At 43.5% G+C, this 22,353-nt stretch overlaps 1 protein-coding gene across 1 annotated transcript in view; it reads left to right on the top strand.

Moving 5' to 3' along the window:
* The window catches only part of TMEM154 (transmembrane protein 154), a 33,210-nt gene extending 32,403 nt beyond the window's left edge, over positions 1–807 (top strand). Inside the window, 1 exon segment of the mRNA XM_087815957.1 lies at positions 619–807. Within this exon segment, the coding sequence (XP_087672083.1) occupies positions 619–634 (16 nt within the window). The 3' untranslated portion in view covers positions 635–807.
* Positions 808–22,353: the final 21,546 nt, after the last annotated feature.

Below are 22,353 nucleotides of genomic sequence, written 5' to 3'. Positions count from 1 at the left end.
AGACTTGGGTGGTGGCAAGGTCCTACTGGGAAAAGGCCGCAGAGCCAGATATGTGGCAAAGACAGCCACGTTAGAAACAATAGCACAAGTTAGCCGGCCAGCGTGGTCATGTCCAAATACCATGTCCATAGTTTATGTCTGCTCACACGCCAGGATGCCTGATGGTTGGGTTCCAACCAACACCGAGAAGGCACCTCCAGATCCTGTGGATGTGAATAAAATGGGCTTCTGAAAACATGCCAGGACCACAAACTCTTCAGGGAAAACAACACATGGGAATTTTTTTTTTAAAAGTAAAGAAGAAGAAGAAAAAAGGGCATTTATTCATAGAGAATGGGATTAGATTTAATTAAAGGGGGAAGCCCCGACTCCATCAGGTTCTCTCCAGGTCAGCACTGGGGAAGGATATTAGAGCAACAGTTAGGGATTATTTCTTGGCCCTCATGAGTTTTCTTCTCAGGGATCATACGTAAAATCCTAACCGACCTTTGTTTTAGAAATTGCCAACTGGACGCTGTTGGCTTGCTGACTGTTTATGCTCTCTTGAGTCACCTCCACAGTGGAGTGACCAGCTCTGGGCAGCTTCTTGGAAATACACTGTTGTTCTGTTTTTTGCAGTGACAATGAACCCTAAAACTGAATGGCGCTAATGTTCTCCAAGGGAAGCAGCCCGGGGGGAGCCTGCCGGGCCTGCCAACAGAGGATGAAGAGGAACAGATTTAATTAATTTCAAGTCAACATAGACACAAGAACCTTCCGCCGTTCCTCCCAACGCCCACTCTTCCTAAGGATGGCATCACCTGTACTGGGAAGAATGTGCTATTGAGGAGTCCGAGGGAAAGGCCTGGCTGACAGCCATGCCCAGGGTGGAGGAGCCACAGGGTGCGCTCGCCTCTGCTCGGACCCGCTCCCTCCTCCAGCCCACCTCTCACCCAGGGGCTCGCTCTGGCCTCTCCTGCACCCTTGTTACCTTTCTGCCTCATTCCTTAGGGTTTAAATCAGGGAGCTGTTTTATCTGTTTCCTTCAGGGTCACATTGTTACCTAATTAGCTTTGGATAATTTCCTCTGATTAGTCAAGTGCTTTGATAGGTCAACCTCATTCAGCAGGAACTTTTCTCAAGGCGAGTGTGTCATGGAAAAGACAGCAAACAAAGCAGGTATTTTACTGCCAGCGCCATTCCCAGGGGGTGGAAAAGCTCCTTTCTACCTGCCAAGAGGATGCAGCGAGAGTCCACAGTTCCGAGGAGAGGTCGTGTGGTGACTTGTGGACCCACGTTAGCCTGATCGGGTCACTCTTGGGAACTTCTCAGACGAACAGGACTCTTCAAGGAAAGAGCAAGCATTTCCTCTCTCGGCTAAAATCACCTTCTTGTTTCCATTTCCTCAAAGCGTATTTTTGTTCTCACTACGGCTCCCGTGCACGTGGTAGGTGGGTAGGGAGTGTGCGTAGTGGGGGTCATCTGTCACCTTTTATACCTCTGAGATCTTTAAGATCACTTGAAACAAACAAAATGGGACTAGGAAATATCTGTGCCTGTGGCAAATGTCACTTATCGCCCTCGGAAACAAGCCTCATGTTCTCCGAGGGGTCACTATCAGCCCATCAGAGATGACATTCCACGTGATTTCTACGTGGCGTTTGTTGACATACCCGGGCTGGAGGCAATGGTGCAAAATGCAGAAGGGCCCGTTTATCACTCCCATTCACGTGTAATCAATCTCCATTTAATCCTTAATTTTCAAATTCTGACCTTTAAAGCAATCTAGCAAATAGGAGTCCTCAGGTCAGCTACGACACCTGATATTTTATTCCAGGAAAGGAGCAAAGAATAAAAGCTTTATTTATTTTACTCCTCACATCTAAACTGAGCGGAGGCCAGGTTCACCAAACGTTTGCTGCTGAATTGGGGGTCTTGTGTTTGAAAGGCTGCCTTTAACGCATAACAAACGCGGGCCCCTCCTCCCTTTTATTATCTCTTAACTAGTAGTGCCTGCCTCCAGAACTATGCCCATAACTTTAACGGCAGGCTTCCAAATCCGAAGGCCTTTCCCCACAGTGAGACGGACTGTCTGGCTGTGTTAACTGCTGCTATCATGCCATCCTGGCACTGCAGAGAGCTTTGGCAAAAGAGTCTTCATGGTATCGAACTTCAGATTTATCTGTCATATTCTCTTTGGGACATCCTAATCCAGCATTTTTGTTTCCACTGCTGTTTTACATATTTGTGTTCAACTTGTGGTCCACAGTGACTCTCAGGTAGCTGTGCCAACATTGCCACTTTCTGAATCGCCATTTCTGCCTATTTGGTTACTTTAAGTTTCTTTCTCATCAACGTTTGACTCTCAGAAGAGTCTCAGTTCTTTCCCTCTCTAAGTAGCTAAGATTTTTGCTGAACACTTTGACCTGTAAACTTCACCCAACCCAATCAAATAATGGACCTGAGAAGTTCTAAAAAATATAGGGTCTTGGAATCTTATTTTGATGAAGCAGTGCTTTATATGATAAAAATATTCTCATTCAGTATTTAAAATGACTTCAAATTCCAGAAGAAGCCAACGTCAGCAACATGTCTCTGAGTTTAAATCTGAAAATATGTACTAACCTCTATCATTGCAGGGCACAAGGCACTTTTTAAAAATATAGTTAACTCTGTCAAGATATATGGGTCAAAATAGTCAAGGGTCAGTTCTAGCATCCTGTTTTTTTATTACTATCCAATCAATAGGTATCATAGATTTATGATACTTTTAAGAATTTTTTAAACTTAATTTTATGTTTCAGATTATTGTTTATAAAAATCTCATTAATTTGCCCAAACTGGGTAGCCAATCAGAGCAAAATTTGACTTTAGAATATCTTAAAGATATATATTTTATTGCATTTTTGTACATTTTAAGCACACTAGGTTAATAACATTGCCTAGTTGAACTCCTAAGAAAACTTGTTTTAATAAGTATGTAAAAATATCTATCTTAACTCAGTGATATGACTTCTCTCTCTGGGATGGTCATTGTCATCCAAACACAAGCACACAGCATGGATCAACTTTGATATCCATGGAGTGACAGATGCTTCTACTGACACCCTCATAGCTCTACAATATAAATAGGTGCTTTAAAAAATTCTTTTGTCTATTCTATTATTTTGGTTGTTGAAACTATTGATTTGCCCCAGCTCTGAAGGAAGGCCCTTTGTGGAGTAAACATAAAATATAGACTCTCGTTTCAACTTCTGTCAGAGTTAATACAAATTCTGAATACAGTGGAGTAATAAGATATGGTTTCACACTGGAAAAACACAGCTAAAATTCTCAGTGTGGATAAAGATTGAAATTTGAAATTTTTAAAATTGCACATGATACTTTTTCACACTCCAGACACTCAGGATGAATCCTAGGCTTTCCATTTAGCATCTACTATAGGCAGTCCAGAGTAGCTTCACTCATAAATTACACTTTTTTGATCTTAAAATAATCGGAAGAGTCACTGTAGGTTAGTGAGGAGTGGAATTAGTCAAATTGGTTATTAATAATTTTGTAACCAAATGACCTATTATTATTATTATTACCTCTTTGACCTTGCCTTTGTCTTGTCTAGCACCAAAATTTTATTTTCCCTTTACTCCTTTTGGGAGTGGTTATTTGTAGATACCTGGTAGGCTTTCTTTGTTTTGCTTTTTGCCCTATTGCCTTTTCTAAATAATATGTTATGTTCATGAGATAGCAATCCATACAATTATGTAAAGTAAAACTTTTTTTTACCAACTCTATAGATGCTTTCAGCTCCCTTTGAAATGATGTTTTAAGGAGTTAAATTCCTAAACCAAAGTGCTTACGATACCATGAATACTTTAATATCAGTTCTGTACAAGATTAGAAATATACGGTTAAACTATTTAAGACAACCCAAGGTGGACAGGTTCTTTTTACAACTGAACTTCAGGTACAGAGGGCCCTCTGCACTCACATCCCATTATCGTCATTGGCCTTTGGTGCTCTAAAAGTAAGTAATTGGACATTTTACAAAAATCATATTCCTTACATCTTTCACTTCTTTGGTCAGCATGGATGGACTCAATGAATGATATGTGGATACTACAAACAGTAAGCAATCAATGAGAGTAATTACTATATTACTCTGACTTAGGTGAAACTCCTGAAGTTATAACTAATATCAGGAACATGTGGAAACTCTGCAAGTTTAATGAATACCAGCTTTCAGAAAGAGCAGGGATTGTGGTCATTCAGCAAGTTAAAAACTAATCTGGTACATCACTAGTAATTTAGTATGTGTGCATCTTGCTTTTAAAGTTTAGTGAGAATAATGTTTTAAAAAACAAAGTCCACTATATTAGATTCTCTCATTTTACAAGCAATGCAAAGTATTTCCTCAGGAGATCAGTAAGATCATCAAATGTCGTGTTTATCACTTGGCTTTTGTCCCAGCAACATATAAATTCTACTTTGCAAACCTCATATAAGAAATGGTCCCATTGCTACTGACTAGAACTGATTTGCAGAACTATCAAAGTTTTAAGACTGAAGGCTTGAGATTTTTTTCTCCTAACCTGCATGCTGGGAGTAATATATATAACAACATTTTTCCTTTATGGCTTAGGGCTTTATTAATGTCATGATACATATGTTTATGTGTGTAAATTATTTTACTCTTAGCTGTATGGTTTTTAATAAAAATTAAAAAGTGCATACATGTTTGTATTCTAGATTACTCATTTAGCAGTGATAGACTGAAAAGCATCTCTAAATTTAATTTGAAAATAAAGGACTATGAGATAAGAGGAAGGAATATCTTCTACATTAGTTTCTATATAATTAATGTATATCAATATTTAGGACAAATGTTTATTTGAAGGTAATATATTTGTTTACTAAAATGCTGATGACTAAGAGAAAAGGAGTGAATTATGCATCCTTCTAAAGGAAAATTCTTTCAAGTTCTATGACTATGAAAAAGAAGGGTTTTTACCTTCATAATTGCACTCTTTGATTCATATATGTCTTAAACAAGCAATATCAATTCAAAAAATTCTTATAGAATTGTACCTGTTTTATACAAAATTGTCCAGACTAAAAATTAATTAGATTTTCTGTATATCTAAAATATATTATTACACATTCTTGTCTTTTTTCTTCCTTACAAAATATTTTTAAATTGAGGAATAAAATTTTAATTATCTACGGGAGTGTAATTAAAAAATATTTTTAGAAAAATCTTAGAGATAAAACCTCTTTTTTCTGATTACTTATTTTTCTTCATGCCTTTGATTCTTTAAAAAAAATTTTTTTATCGATTTGAGGGAGAGAGGAAGGGGGAGAGAGAGAGACAGAGAGAGGGAAACATCGATTTGTTGTTCCACTTATTGATACATTCATTGGTTGATTCTTGTATGTGCCCTGACTGGGGATCAAACTTGCAATCTTGGTGTATCGGAACGCAGTGCTCTAACCAACTGAGCTACCTGGCCAGGGCTTCATGCCTTTGATTCTAATTTCATTTTCTACACCTTGACATTTTAACAGTTAGAGCAAGGCTGACTGGCAGGTTCACAACATGTAGATAATATGAAGACTTCCTTGACTAAGGATGTGTTCTTGAAGGTCACAAAAACTAGTCAGCACATTGACAAACAGTAGGCAGAAAGATTGCTCCTCATGGTTCCAACGAAAGAAAAACCTGGTTAATTGTGGCATTAATATACCTCTTGAGTCTGCTACAGTGTGTACTTCCCTTCTTATTTTATTTTATTTATTTATTTTTTTAAAAACATACCTTTATTGATTTCAGAGAGAGGAAAGGAGAGGGAGAGAGAGAGATAGAAACATCAATGATGAGAGAGTCATTGGTCGGCTGCCTCCTGCAGGCCCCAACTGGGGATCGAGCCCACAACCCGGGCATGTGCCCTGACCGGGAATCGAACCCCAATCTCCTGGATCCTAGGTCGACACTCAACCACTGAGCCACGCCCGGCCAGGCTGGATTGGTGTTTTGGCCATCTATTGCTACCCAACCAACCACCTCAAAACTTAGTAGCTTGATACAACAGTCATTTATTTTTCTCATGAGTCTGCAATGTGGATAGGGTTTAGTGGGAATGACTCATCTCTGTTCCACATGGCATCAGCGGGGCACCTCTGTTGGGGCTGGGGGATTTTGACTTTCAGATGGCTCACTCACATGGCTGGCAGGTTTGTGCCAGCTGCTGGTTTAGAGCCTAACAGGTCCATGGGCCAGAGACCTTGGTTCCTATTACAAAGACTTCTCCATGGACTTCTTGGGTTTCCATACAGCATGGTAGCTGGGTTCCAAGGGCAAATATCCCAAGAGAACAAAGTGGAAGTTCATGGCATTTTTATAGGCTAGACTCAGAGGTCATATACGATCACTTCTGCCATACTCTGTTGTTTGAGACAGTCACAAAGCTCAAGGAGGAGAAGACATAAACCCCACCATTCAATGGGAGGGGTGTCAAGGTCACATTGTGAGAAGAGCAAGTGGATAGGAGATATGTTTTAAGAGTCTTTGGAAAATATAACCTGCCAACATTGGTGTCCCATGCAAAATGGAGAAAATACATTAGGCAATCTCAGATCAGGTGTCCTTAGGGATATTTGACCTCCCTTGAGTCCAGTGCCTGTGTGGCTGGCTATCTTGGGCCTAGACATACATCCCTGGTCCAATAATTTTTGGTAGGTGGTAGAATTGGTTTCACCCTCTACATGAAGCTCGATCCATGGCACAGAACATGTTGTGGGTGGGTCAGACACATAGAAACGTATGGCTACCCCATACATAAAGTTATAATGGGACCAGATAGAGTGTGAGCACCTTGAGGACAGAGATGGAAAAGTCTTAGCATCTCTGTATCCTGAACAGTCTTTGGCACTAGTAGGTGCTCAGTAATCATGGAAAAACCAATCACCTGCTGAGTTAAGAGTCACTGTATTACTCTTACTCGAGTAGCTAATTGAGAGCAGGACCCAAAAAGAGAATTGTTCATTTTCCATCACCATTTTCTCTCCAAGTTTCCCATTTTAATTATGTTTTTCTCACCTTACATCTAATGGATTCTGAGATCATTTTTTATCCTTGTTTGAAATTGTCCTATTGTGTGTGCATTCTATTTTTAGCTGCCTTGAATCAATCTGGAAGGACACAGAGAACAATCATAATTGAACTAACAAGCAAGTGGAGGTGGAAGAGATAAAGTGGCCCTGATTTGGAGGGTGAAGGAGCACCTGGGAAAGAACCCAGCTGATCACTAAAACCCTCTCAACAGCTCTTTCTGCCTTAGCTCTGGCCTTCTCTTCTTTGTTCTTTGAAGGGTCCACAGAGAAAAGAAACACAAGTTTTATCAATAAAAAGTATAAATAATCTATTCTCAGTGATGAAACAAGCACAAAGTACTGATTGTTTCTTCTCTGAGCAGAAAATTTCTCCACCTCGTCACAAGTGGCACTGCTGACTTTCTACCTCGTATGACTATGCCTTTCTGTTCATATCCCACCCCGCGCCATTCTAGATGGACCTCCCTTTTTGCTCATAATGCTCAACCTTCTGCCTTCAGGGACAGACCTGGAGAAGCAGCCAAATGGATTAATGTCAAGATTTGTTTTCTGAGTGGGGCTGGAGCATGAGCAGGGAGAGCCCAGTTGGCTGGGAGAAGTGGGGAGAATGTGAGAAAAAGTTCTTATGAAGTTTTCTGATAAATCAGGAGAAATCAAGATTAGTTATGAAGACCAAATGTGCAGGAGAGGAGTTAAAATCTGAGATACAAAGTTGACATTAGAGTTAGACAGGAGCAGACTAGAGAGTGTTGAGAGTGAGGTGAGGAGGGTTCTGATAATTTCTACAATGGAGCTGAGCTATCCAAAGCCTGCCTTTATTAGCCATGGGCACACAGGGAATGGTGGTTGGCCTTGCCTAATGGTGGAAGGGTGGAAAGGACACTAGATAACCAATATCTTCTCTTTGTCAGAGTAGCCCATCCTCCCTTTTAGGTTGGGAAACCCAGGCCCAGAGAAACAGCATGAATAACAGAGCCTATACGAGGACTCATGCTCCCACAGCATCAGGGCACAGATCTTGACTCCTATCAGAGCTGTGGGAGTGCTGGGAGCTAACTGGGTCACTGAGGGAGAGGGCAAGCCACCTACATCTCTGGCCAGATCCACAGTAGGCAATATGAGGTGTGGACAAGGCAAGGTCCAACACTTTCCCTTAAATAAGTAAAAAAAAAAAAAAATATATATATATATATATATATATATATATAGATATAGATATAGATATAGATATAGATATATATAGATATATGTGCTTCTCCTAATTTTCTCTCCTTAAATGTAATGTTGGTGTGTTTGTTTAAATAAGACACTTGGTTCCAGTGAAAAAATGTCCAACTCAAATAACCCAGACCAACAGAAACTTATGGGCTCATATAACTAAACTGGACAAGGGCAGGAAGTTGCTGCCTCAGGGGCAGCCAGACCAGGGACCCAAACACAATAAGGCTTCTTGAGTTTTTTGTCTTTTCTTCATTCTGAGACCAACTTTCTCCATAAGGCTGTAACTATTGCAGCTAGTAGCTCCAGGGAGCTCATCTTTTTATCTTTGCCATCAGAGTAAAAGGGAATCTCTTTCCTTGAATCAAATTAAGAAATGTCTCCCAGAAAGAATTAGATTAGAGAGTCTGGATTTTATGTCTAACCCTGTGAAAATGGGTATCGGGACTGACGGGGATTGACATTTGTCTCTGTGGCCACAGGTGTGTGTGGGTGAGTGCGGTCGGTTGGCGGGATGGGTGGGTGTTTGATTAGCTGACTGGTTGCTTGGTTGTGGCAAAGCGGAAGCAGCTTATAAAGGGAACCAGTGTTATGACCAGACACAGGGCATTTGGGACCAGCCAAGGCCACAGTTATCCACCACTATATACATTCCTCTTTCCCATTCCACTTACTCATCCACATCCAGAGAGCCAGAACTTCAGAACCGGCCAGGTTCTCAGGGTGATAAATTTACTGATGCTTTTCATTTCCTTCTTGTGCATTTTTAATATTTTCTAAATGTTCTATAATAAATATATATTACCTTTGTACTATATGTTAAGTAATAGAGTAAGTTTTCATTAACCAAGACAGAAATATTAAGAACTAAAACATGGGGGAAAAATCCTAATTTTAGGTCTAATATTCTTGCAGCATAAGTGTCTTTTGAAACTTATTTGCAAAGCTGCCAGTGGAGGGTGTAGAAGGGTCATTGGGAGAGGAAGCCAGTCAGAAATCCTGAATAGAGAAAATACTAGAAGACTTCCCTGAAGATGCCACTGGGATCCATCCATTCATTCAGAAAATGTTTATTGAGTGCCTACTACGCACCAGGGGTTAAAGATACAAAGGGGAGGTGGGGCAGCACAGGAAAGCCCATAGCCCATCAACCACACTGGCTGAGTTTGAATGTTGTCTCTGCGCCCCTCATTAGGGTACCTAACCTCTCTGTGCCCTAGTTGCCTCACAATATTTTTGGAAAATCCACATGAGTTGATCCAAGTGAATGCCCTGAGCAGTGAGTGCAGTTGTAGCACAGTTGTATAGTGCTGTGTGTTATGGTCTCTGCCCTTCAGGAGTTCAGAGTTCAGAGGCTAAAACAGTACAAACTGGATATCTGTGGAACAAGGGGAAGGACCTGCCAGGTTTGTTTTGTTAACATATGGGGTTGTTGTGAGGCTCCCCTGCTGAACAGCTTGTACGAAAATTTCCTGCCCAGGACCCTGGCCCCAGGTGCTGTTTTTGTAGGTCATTGGGTCACAGAAGGCATAAATGTGCTTTCTCACATAAGGGGAGTCCTAAGTGGGAGTGAGGGGATGATGACAAAGACTTATTGAGTACTGACTATGTAACAGGTACTTTCCTAAGTGCTCCATGTGAATTAACTCACTTAATTCTGCAGGTAGGTATATTATTACCCCATTTCACAGATAAGGAAACTGAGGAATAAGGAGATGAGGTAGCTTGCCCATCATGGTCATACAGGTAGTATGTGGTAGAGCTGGGATTTGAACCCAGGTCATCTGTTCCCAAAACCAGCCTTCCTGTTACCAGAGCCACCATGCAGATACGCCATTTTCATTGACCACGAAGAAATTGCGCAAAGTATGACCCTGGGTTTTATTTGCCCACATATTTGAGTATCATTTATTTGTTCCTTCTGTTGAAATTTACTGAGCCCCTTGTTCAGTACACAGTGGGACCTATCAGCTGCAGAAACGAAGCTGGGATCCTCCCTTCAAGCTGTTTTGGGAGATAAGGTTTGTGCCCAAGTGCAGCAAGTAACAAGTTCCCGGTGAGCAGCAGTTACAGGGCCCAGAAACGGAGGAGGGGAGATGAGTGGGTTGGGGAGAGCAGGCAAAACCTCAGGGAGAGGCTCAAGTTGGAGCAGAGTCTTAAAGAGCAGGCTTTGACAAGGGGCCGGTCAGGAAGATGGCATCCCAGGTCCCAGGGGACGGTGTGAGGAAGGCCAGGAACGGCAGCGCAGTGCGTGCAGCTTGGCTGGAGCACAGGCACTGGAGGGAGAGTGGCAGGTGGTGACGGCGCCCAGGAGCCACGCGCCTTCAACTCTGGCTCTGAAGTTGGATTTCATTTCGCAGGAAATGAGGAGCTCCTGAAGACTTTCAAAAATGAGAGCAAAACAATCAGTACTGGGACTTGTAAGTATGAGCCTTAGTTCATGGAGTATGAGTTTCAGAAAGAGGAGTGGGTAACAGGGAACCAGAGTGACGGCAGAGGGAATTAAGAAGAGAAAAGAAAGAAGGCGGACGCTGCAAATATGATCAGGCCACTGCTCACCCGCCCACTGCCACTTAAACCCTTCCCGTTGCTTCCCATTGATCGTAAAATGAAGCCGCAAGTCCTTACCGAGGTCTGAACCTAGTGCTTTAGCCAACAGCCTTCTCTCAGCTCATGGAATGTACCCTGCCCCTACCTTCCTTGGGCTTCTCACATGCTGTTTCCTCCACCTACCATGCTATCCTGCCACCCCACAGCCCTCCCTACTCTTTGCCACATCAGATCTCGCTCATCCTTCAGGTTGCAGCTCAGTCAGAGCCTTTCCCAGCCCCCATCGTATGTTCTCAGTCCCTTTCCTTTGCAGCACTTGCTGCCATTCCAGTTTTACATGTGTTTGTGTGATTACTCAGCTAATTCCTGTCCTGATTATACGCTTCGTGAGAACAGATAAATGCCTGCCCTTGGCGGTAAGCATCACGAGAACAGAGAGATATCTGTTTGGCTTACTCTTGTAGCCCCAGCACCAATCATCTCTTGAGATCACATGCCCTCAAGTGTTAGATCAATGGACGGAGAATCTACAGGATTTAGTAACTGATGGAATAAGAGGAATGAAAGTTAGCACCAGGCCTTTGAGCACTAGCGACAGGAAAAGTGATGTTGCCATTTTCTAGGATGGTTATGAATCTAATATTGTCTATATTGATTTGGAGATGCCAGGAGGTCATCAATTTGTCCAGCAGTTTGTAGCAAATTTAACACTACAATTTAAGGGAAATATTACAGCTAAAGAAAGAAGGAGTGAAGAGCTTGTAGGCATATCAGTGAGAATTGGTTTGCCTGCATATAGCATAAAAAAATCTAAAGAGAACACAGAGGCTTAAATTTGAAAGGGTTTCCCTTCCCCCTCACCTAAAAGAAGTTTGGAGGTAGGAAGTCTAGGGCTGGTATGGTGGCTCCATCATCATCTGAGAGCCATGTTCTTCTGCACCACCATTCTTAGCATGTGGATTCTAGCCTCAAAGTCACCTTTGGCCCCACATGGCTGTTGGAGCCCTAGTCATCAACCCTGTCTTTCTGGAAGCGGGAGGGAAAAAGAGGAAGGTGGAATGGACTCCCCTGAAAGCCTAATCCATTCACATCTATCTCACTGGCCAAGATTTAGAAAGGGGTGCATCTTGCTTTAAGGAAAAGCCAGAAAATACAGCTTTTATATGGTACATTGCTACCTTGAAGAAAGTCAAAGATTCTTCTACTAAGGATAATGTATATCAGGTTGGCAACAGCTGATTCTACCAGAGGAAGCAACCGCCTAGATGAGGTCATGAGAGAAATGTGAAGTTTTATAAATGTTCCCCAAACGTGAGGAACGAGTACCCAGTAACAGATACGTGGAATTTTAGAGCCACGAGGAATTTCAGTAATCACCTAGTCCAGTTGTTGCATTCTGCTGATGAAGAGACTTGACCCAAAAGAGACGTGACCAAAGTCACACAGCAAAGGGGTGGCAGAGCAGAGACCAGAAGCAGGTTCCCTGCATGAAGTGATGGAACAGTGTGGAGGAGGTTCTGGCAGCCCCATCTGAACACACCTGAACAAGGGCTGACTTTAGGCAATATGACGGTGATTCAAAGGACAGGCTGGCATGGAGCTGACTTGGATTTGAATCCTAGCTGTATGACCTTGGGCAAGTCATCCAGCTTCTCCAAGCCTCAGCTCCTCATCTGTTTATTGGGGTAGTGGCACAGAGTAGGCAACTCCATAAATGGTAGTCATCATTATTGTTGTTATTAGGAAACAACAAATATTTCTGGAATTACTATTGTATGAATCAGTGAACAAATAAAACATGAATGAATGAAATTAGAACAGACAGCTATCCATCTCAGATGGCTTAGCTGTTTGTTTGCTAAGAGACATAAAGTTGGATAGGTAGCTTAATATGCTCTAGCTTTAAATTCTATCACTCTAGCTTTTTGCAGTTGCCATATTAGCATATGTGCTTCCTTGGACTCATTGTGGCCCTCCCACCAGACCATGCCACTCTCCTTGGTGACACCTGGTCCTGTTCTAAACACACCAGTCCTCTAAAGACCAGCTAGACACACTCTTCCTCTACTTCTTGATTTCCTTTTCTCACACTCACATATCCCCTCTCTCACTAGTTCATTTTCTCCTCAACTTCCTCACCTATTCATCAGGCAACATATTTTGATTGTTTGCATAAGACTGAGCTTAGTGTTGTAGAATAGTTTAAGAAGACAATTGTCAGACTCTGGCCTTGAATTACTTACAATATGATGACAAATGCATGAGCCATTAATGACGTTTTCCAGGAAATCATTACTTTGAGGTAAGGCACAGATATCTGTACTGAAATATTTTTTCTACCTTCCCCCTTTATCGCTGCCATTTTCCCAACTGTCATTATCTACTCTTTGCTACTATATATAGTTTTGTGTTTAATTAGTGATTGTTGTGGAATATGAAAGGCTGGAAAATAGTTATATTTATGGTCTTTTTTTTCTTATCTTAAAAAAAAACTTCATCAATTTAATATCTATACTCAAGGTAAAATGTCACTAAATTACCAAATGAAAACATGCAAAATCCACGAGCACCGTAAGTGAGATCCTCATTAAAATTAATTTCTTTTCACCCAGCCGGAGTGGCTCAGTTGGAAGAGCACTGTTCTGTGCACCCAAGGCTTGCCAGTTCAATTCTCATTCAAGGCACTTGCCTGGGCTGTGGGTTCTACCCCCAATCAGGGCATGTGCGGAGGGCAATCAATAATGTTCTCTCTCTCTCTCTCTCTCTCTCTCTCTCTCTCTCTCTCCCTCTCTTCCCTTTTCTCTTTCAAAGCATGTCCTCGGGTGAGGATTATAAAATTTAATTTACTTTCATTGGGCATATACTGGATTCCAGTTTTATTTGGAAATGCAGAATTTATGTCTGTTGTAGAATGTGGCAAAAAGGCCAGGACTATGCACCAGCTGAAGAGGAAACGGCACTCAGTATTTGCTTGTTTGAGAAGGTCTCCTGGAGCCCCCTGTGCAGTAGGAACACTCCTGCGCTTCCTCTCCTAAGGCTTCTGCTTCCACCACTAACTAGCTGGGTGACTTGGGGAAAGCTGCTTCACTCCTCCAGGCCTCAGCTTCCCCATCTGCAAAATAAAGGGTCTAGATGAACTCATTTCCAAGTCAACAGTTTTCACATCGAGTGTATATAAAAAGTGTGTATGTAAAGTCCTGGCTCTCCACCCAGAGGGGTTAGGCCCAGGAATGAGCAGTTCTAATGAGCACCCCAGATAATTATCAGGCAGGCAACCGGAGGACCACACTTAGAGGTCCACTGCAAACTCTCGGCCAGCCTCAAATGCCGAGCCTTCCTCAGAAGCACACTGCAAAACCGTTCTTGAAGAAAGAGGGGGAGGAGAAAGAGGAAGGAAAGGAAAAAGTGAGACAGAACCTTCTTATACCGAGAAAGGATGTGTGAGGGGAACCACGGTTCCCAGGGCTGGGCTGTTCGCCCTGACCTCTCTGCCCTGAGCCCCTGAGCACTCCCATCTGCACCACACACCGGGAAGCTCCACCAGGGGCTGCCCACCTGGTTATCTAACTGACCCCTAGGAACAGATGCCGTAACTCCTTCAAAGTGGGAGCCCTCCTGCAGCCGGGTCTTCTTTGACTTACCGGATATTTTAGCTGCCCCCTGCATGGTGCCAAGTGAGCCCCCAGGACTGGATGAAATACCAATGCAAGAGCCATGATGAGCACCTTTCGATCCTGGAGGAGGAAGGCCTTTTAAGTCCTACCAGTGGGTAAACTCAAGCATTTCTCCTTCAGCACCCAGGTCTAATTCCCTTCAAAGCCCACTCTTTTCATGATGGATCTGAGAGGGAGAGGGGGCGATGCTTCATTTCTTCTGACCAGGTCTTCCTAATGCTGATTTAGGGGGACACGTACAATTGGTTTGGCATTTATATCAGGGGCTGCTTCGCATAGTAAATGGCTAAAACCTCCTTTGTGCCAGGCAACAAATAATTTACCTGCACTAGGTCATTTAAACCTCCCAACAAACCTCTCAGAGAGGTGTCACGATCGTATTAATTTCCCAGAAACAGAGGCACAATCGTTAAGCAAGTTGCTGTGGGTCACGCATCTAGTAAGCAGTCAGACTCTGCGGCCCAAGTTCTTGACCACTTGGCTCTGTTGCTCTTGCATGTTTTGAGGAGTCTCAGCTCTCCCTCAGCTGGAGCCTGCAACCCCAAGGAGCCAACCCTTTCCCAGTTTTCCATTTGCATCTTTGTTCTGCGGAGGGCGGGGTCTGTGCAGAGGGGGGACCAAACACAGAGGACCAAGTACTCTGGGGTGTCACAGAGGACAGCCTCGCGGTAAACAGGCAGAAAAACCCAGGGACAGCAGAGAGCCTGGTGAGCACAGAAAACACAGGAACTGCTCAGCAGTGAGGATCGGCCCCTTCTGGGCCCTGCGACACACACGCCACCCCAAGGGGAGCTGGAGCCACCACCGGCCTACTCCACGCTAGCCCACAACTTTCAAGATGAAGTTCTATCTCGAGCATTTTCCTTTGAGGGCTGAACTTTTTTTTTTCCTGTTTTCTTTTCTTTTCTTTTTTTTTTCGTGCCCAAGGAACCCTGCTCCTCTTACTCTTCAAGTGATTCGATGAAAAAGATAAACGCCGGAGGAGGGAGATCCACTGTCAGGATGAGTCACTGCCTGGATTTGCAGCACCTACGAAGGCACTCAGGGTGTAGACGCGGTAAGGAACCGGCTAGCTGGCACTTCTGAAGCCAGTTACGGCCCCTGATTCGTTTTCCTGATTTTCCCCCTCCTCATTTTTCTCTGCCCCGGAGCCGTCTGAAGGGGCAGCCTGCTCCCTCTCTCCATTAAAATGCTCAGCTCTGCTGCCTCTTCCACCATCAGAGTCTTGGGAGCCAGACTCAGCAGAGAAGGGAGAAAGGAGGGCAGGGCTAAAGAGGAACATATAAAAAATAAATGAGCCATTCATAAAAATGAATATTATTACCAAAAGGAGCTGTCTGCCAACATCGCCACGTATATATTAACTCAGCTGCCGAGCTCTGTAACAACACGGAATTAAGCCAATGCGTCATCTTTTTAGTGGTTGCTCAGTTGATTTACTGTTAACTTGAAACAACCAATTGTGAAATGAGCGCTTCTCTTGGCCATAACGATGATGAGGCTTCGGCCGGTGCTATTTTTTATCATGTAAGCTTGAATGTAGGTAAAATAAATTTAGCCGTGCATAGTACACTCTACAGCTCTCCAAAGAAACCAGATATGTGGGTGGGTGGAGGGGGTGTGGTGGGCAGAGCTGCTTAACTCAACCAGCTTTATGAAGTCATTTGCACAAATTCTAAAAACTGACTCCAGTCTTCTTTAAGTTAGCATATCTTTCCCAGAGAATTCGAAATGCCAAGAAGTTGGGCCTTTTTGCTGTCTACATGAGCAACTGCAGATGGCTTCTTTTCCTTCGCACTGAAAGACATGCATATCGATGCCCATGTTTTCCTCTGAGGCCCGCAAGTCTATCTTGGTGACAGTCTGAAAGAAGCCTAAAGCGACTTCACGATGACAGCATGGTCCCGGAGCCCTCCTGAGCTCCTGCTTCTTATTTCTTGCTGGGCGTTTTGCCAGGTTGCACGAGTCCTTTTGTTCTTTGCCTCTCACAGTTGTTGCGCTCTGGCCCCTCATGGAAGTTGTGACTCTGAAGAAAATCAACCGACTCCCACACGCAGCTTGTGGCATCGATGTCACTACTTTGCAGCCACACCTTGTAAATCTCTCCAGACCACAAGCTTGTGTCTGTCCCCCACAGTTCCGAGAACAATCTGCAGCCAACGCTGACAGGAAGGGCCATTATGGTCACTGATGTTCTCACCATCTGGAATGGTTACAGTTGTCAGGATCTGAGATGACTCACTGTGCTGAGGAATCATTTCTCTAATGGCAGCACTAATCAGGAGGGATGAGGCCGTTGCTAAGTGCCGCTGCGTGAAGAAAACACCCTGTCAGATGAAAGGAAGGGCTGTTGATTTGCTCTGGCCCATTTGAAAATAAAGTGGCTTGGAATGTCATCTGGAGCCAGCCCCTGGGCCAGTGGTCAGGAGTGTTGGCTGATTCTATGAGCAGCGGACCTGCGCCAGGCTCTCTGTGCTGGGCTCTCCGTCCTTCCCTGTGGCCAGCTGTGCCCATCAGGGCAATTCTCTGATGGAGGCTTAGCAGTTTGGTGTGGAAAGGGGCAGCACATAGATGTGAATACAGTGTTTTATGCAACCCCTCCCTCCAGCGTTTGCCCTGGTGCTATTGTGTGCAAACCCTACCCTGGCCACAGGCACCCCAGCCCACAGTCAGGCCCAGTGGGAATTCCCATTGGCAGCTGGAGAATCTGAGGAACCACCAAGCTCATCCTGAACCCTAACTGTTGCCTCCAGAAGAAACCCTGACAACATCTTGATTTTAGACTTCCAGCCTCCAGGACTGGGAGAGGATACATTTGTTTTCCACCACTCCGTTTGTGGTCATTTGTTATGGCAGTTCTAGGAAACTAATTCAGTGGGGGACCAGCTGACTTTATACATCACTAGAAGAAAACACCAGGCGAGAGCCAAACAGACTCCCATTATGACTAAAAGTTTTCATCAGCTCCTTTGTGAGTTGCTGCACCAAATATCCTTAGAGTCTGTGCTTCAAGTCACTGTATTGTACACATAGAAAGTCTTCATTCCATGCTGGGGTTGGTTCACTAGAATCCATGACTTTTGTTACCACCAAGGATTCCCAAGTCCAAGCTGAAGACTCACCACCTCCCTTTGCCATGTGGTGGCCACTTCACCTTTCCTCTGACCCTCTTCCCAGCCTTCTGTCTGTCCTTGGCCTTGCCTTATGCAGCTGCTCACCCATTTCACCAGTGATCGTAAGAATCTTTTAAGGAAATCCAACAGCATCCTTCACCTTAAAAGCGAATTTGCATATTACCAAATGAACTGATTTGCTCCTCACAACCAACCTGCTACTATCCCCCTTTCACAGACAATAAAATTGAGGCCCTAAGAGGCTAACTTGCCCAAGATCAACAACCAATAAGTGACAGGACTGAGACATAAACCCACAGAGTCTGGCTCAAGACTAACTGCTTTGCATAGCTGCTATGCAAAATGCCTCCAACGTTATGACTCTAAAGCAAAGCACCACTTGAGACTGCAGCTCCCCCTCAGAACACACTGACCCAAAGACTCACAGCTCTCATTCCTCACAGCACAGCCACGACTGGGATGAAATCCATAAAGCCACCCTAAAGAAAACCCGCAGAGAGTGCAAGGATGCTACATCGCCGGCCTTGCTCCCAGGCTGTCCCCACAATGGAGGCCATCTATTCCCTCCCCCACATGGAGAGGGCCAGAAAACTTTGTCTAAATTTTGGCCCAAAGGCAGGAGGACACCACGAGGAGAAGGGGTTTTTCTTCTTGTCTGCAGGCCCTGCCCTCCCACTTCCCTACTGAGGTCCAGGCTCCTTCCCTGGAAGTGACCACCCCCACACACATACACACACACTGCCCACTAGGAAAATTCCCCCCTATGCTCACATGGATGTGGTCTTACCCTATGATCTCAACAAGACCCCTACATCCTAATAGAATGCAACAGACCTGGTATCACACCCTGAGAGCTGCAGGTCCAGGAGCAAAGGGAAGGAGTGTCCCCTATATCCCCTCTACCATGGAGGGGGTGTTTCCAGCTCATTTCTGTCTCTGCGAGCCACATACTCAGTGCTGTAATGAAAAAGACATTTTGGTAAAGAGGTGAATGAGATGAAAGGAACTGAATTTACTGAGGAGGGTAAGGAACATTTGTTCCTTGTTTTGCACATTTGCTGCAATGTGACTATGTGGCCACAGTGGGCTCACAGTGGTATCTAACCAGCCCACAACACTTAGACAACGAACCTGACCATGGCCCTGCAGTAAAAGTTAACACCTGGCTTCCAGGAAGCTGTCCTAAGCCTATGTGCTTTATTTTCTCTGTTCCCTACTCCCCAAAGCTGGCTTCTGATTTTTGCCCGTGCCAAAGACTCTTACCGTTAACTCAAGACCAGGGTGTGGCGCGTTAGAAAATTATTTCAAATTGAGTGACATTTCAGCTCTGGTAGGAGGCTGTGCACACTGAAGAAGTGAAAGTATGGTTTTTGCTTGGAGATGGTCTGCAGTACACTTTCTTAAACCACTGACGGATGAGAAAGAGAGGTTGGTTTTTTTCTCCCCAGTTGAAACTTATTTCTGATTTTGAAGTAAACACGAGTTTGTCTTATGTGCTGAAAATGAAGTTATCTACTTTTTTAACCACTTCTGGTTCAAAACAGCAACTTACTATAGTGATTAGGATAGTGTTTTAGGGTCAAGTTCTTCCAAAGACAAATAAGATGTTCCCAAATCTTATTAGGTTTAGATGTTAAATATTAAAAGCTCAAATTTACCAAGAGTTCAAAGTCTGGGCTATTATGAAAGCAGCTGAATATAGGGGAGGCTCCAACAGAATCTAGAAAGATGCTTAGAAAATGAAGGTTATTGATTTTTTGAGTTAAGGAGCAGGAAGGAAACAGTGATTCAACTTATCTTAAAGATGAGGGGGCAAAAGAGGTTTGTGGGTAAGTTTGGAAAAACTCACCAGTTCCCAAGAAGAGTTCAACTCTGGACTCTGAGTCACCTGGCTAAACGCAGAGCCACGGGTTATTTCTAGTGGCTGACCTGAACTGAGAACCACAGTGAACTACACAAGGGCCTCTTCATCATTTTTAACACCTCCCTTGCACTTAGCTCCCATCCATCTCATTTAAAGTTGGAGGCATTTCCCATTTTTTGCCATCTTTTTAAACTGTAGGGCTGACAGGTTGCACTAATCATGTCAACCACACTCCTGTTCTGTCACCAGTGATGGTGAAAGTCTAGTATTGACAGCACCCATTCTTATTTGCTTGCTTTTCCTCTGTTTTTATTTTGTTTCATGGCTAATTAATTTTCTCTTATCCTTCTGACTGGCTTCATTTTGGTATCTACTAAGCTAAGAACCAGAAGGCTTGGATTTTAGCTTAATCCCGCTATCATATAGTGGTTTGAATGTAGGGTTGCCATTTAAACTCCTCTGCACCTTGTTTTCTCATTGTAACATGGAATTCATGGACCAATGAATTTTTCATTTGATGAGATCTTAGATGCTTTCAGTGCAGCAAAATATTTTCTCTCTCTCTCTCTCTCTCTTGCAGATGAAGAAGTTGAAGATCAAAGAAGTTCAGTGAATTGCCAGAAACTACCACCTCACAGGACTGAGAATAAAAATGAGTTAATAAGCAAAAGACATTATAATAACTTATTTAATACTCTGAATTCATAGTTGCCTTTGGCAAAATACTGAGGTAGATAAAGCCTGCTTTCCTATCTTCCCTTTCAGCTCCCTACATATCTCTGAGAACCATTTAAATTTGCAGCCACTGTTGGCCAGGAGGGACTGGTAATGCAATCATAGCGTGTCTGCTGTGACTCTTGATGTTACGCTGAAGGACAGCTGTATTTGTAGACCTCAGGAAATAAACTATAAGAAGGATTGTTAATTAAGCAACTTTTACAGGTATGAAGGTTGGATCCTGGCAGCTTCCAGCCTTGGCCTTTTATTACTCCTGTAGAATCTTGAACATAAAAGATTACTGCATAATAAAACAGTGCCTGGAAAAAAAGGGACAATATGCTGGCAGTTTAGAAGACAATTTCTGGGTATAAAAACAACTCTCTGTTCTTCCTTCCTAAAAGTTTGATCATTTGGAAACCAATCCAGTATGAAACGAAGTTATTTTAGAAACTTCATGTGAATAAAATACGATTAATTTTCAAATACCTTCATTTCAATGTACTTTGGTTATTTTAGTTCAGAAATGTTGGCCTAATATCTGAAAGCAGACCTAGAACTACACCTTGGTTCAAGGCTGCAAGTAAGAGTTCCAGTGCCAGAAGGTTGTGTTTGGCCTTGGACCAACCACATTACACCCCCTGGGAAACTTCTTTGTAATGGAACATTTCCAGGTCGTCACACTCGATATTTTGAATGAATTAAAGCGGAAAGGAGCCTGGGCACCTGTATTATTTTGAATTTCCAGATGCCTGTCAGTATCTACTGATGGGATGCATGGGTGATATACCCAGGGGCTCTTTGAGAGGTATTCAGTTGTTTCAGGCCTAAAGTGGAGACAGTTCACAGCAAAAGTTCAGCGAAAGTGAGAATCCCGGCAAGGAACCGACAGTACCCTCAAACTGGGTAGTTCAAAAAAGATGAATAAAGAGAAGGACCACAAAGACATGGCTAGGCCCTAGGGAAACCCACAAGGGGCGGCGCAGTACCCCAAGGCCAGCAACAGCAGGGAACTACTACCACCCTAAGCCTAAAGGGCCAAGGAAAGGGAGTGGGAACATATGTATATGTTACCACAATTTTAAAAATGCAGATAAAAAAGAGAAAAAAATGCAGATAAGAAGAAAAAGAATGTAGCCAACCCACAGCAGTTCTTCAGGGAGCAGCTCGGGAAATAAAGACCCAGCTTCTTTGTGCGTCCTCCCTCCAACGGCGGCCAAAGCCCCTTAGGGGCTGAACCCGCGAGAACGCGCAGAGTGCGGGAACCCGTGAAGTAGGTGATGAAGTCAGCCTTGCAGAGCACAACGCAGAGCAGGAAAGCGAAGCTCTGAAGGGACCAAAGGAAGCAGGACAGCGTGAGTCCCGCCATCCAATCTTCTGTTCGCCAGAAGCAGCTTCACACCCACAGCCAAACCACCAACAACGAAAGGGGTGGCGTGAGGAAAGCTCGTGGCGGGTGTGTCCCTTACCCAGAAACAGCCGTACACAGCCAGTTAAACACAGTGGTCTGTTTTCCAGTCAACCTAGAAAAATCGTTGTTGAGATGCCATGATGTTCATTTATGTCTTTTGATCTAGAAATCCCACTTCTAGGAATCCACCTTAAGAAAAAAATGAGAAATGTAGACTAAAAATTACATCCAAGAATATTCACTGAAACATTCTTCGTGGTCACAAAAAAAGAAGCAACTAAATGTCCAGCATGCCCAGTGTATCGAGGGAGCAAGCCGGCTGCAAGCTGAACGCACGATGTAACGCCAATTGTGTGAGAGGCTGCAGAGTACGCTAAAACATTGGAGTGGTTATCTTTGAATGGTTGAATTACCAATGATTTTTTTTTTCTTTTTCAAGCTTTGTTATTTTTCAACATTTCTGTATTGAACACGATTTGTTTTGATAATCCAGAAAAAAACGATACCTGTTATTTTTTAAAACCTCATGTCTGCCTAGCATGATAAATACCCCCAACATAGAGACCTGCAGACTCTCCTCTGTCATCCTATATAAAAGGCATTGATTACCTGCTGGCTGCCATTAATTTGAAAGGAGGCAGCCAGGGGGAGGGCAGCCACCTCCTCTAAAATAGCATGTGTGGCTGAAGGTGCAGCTTC

This window comes from Miniopterus natalensis, chromosome 4, assembly GCF_054644295.1.
Source record: "Miniopterus natalensis isolate mMinNat1 chromosome 4, mMinNat1.hap1, whole genome shotgun sequence".
In the NCBI taxonomy this organism is placed as follows: domain Eukaryota; kingdom Metazoa; phylum Chordata; class Mammalia; order Chiroptera; family Miniopteridae; genus Miniopterus; species Miniopterus natalensis.
The sequence above is the reverse complement of the archived record's forward strand: the minus strand, read 5'-3'. Positions and strand labels throughout refer to the sequence as shown.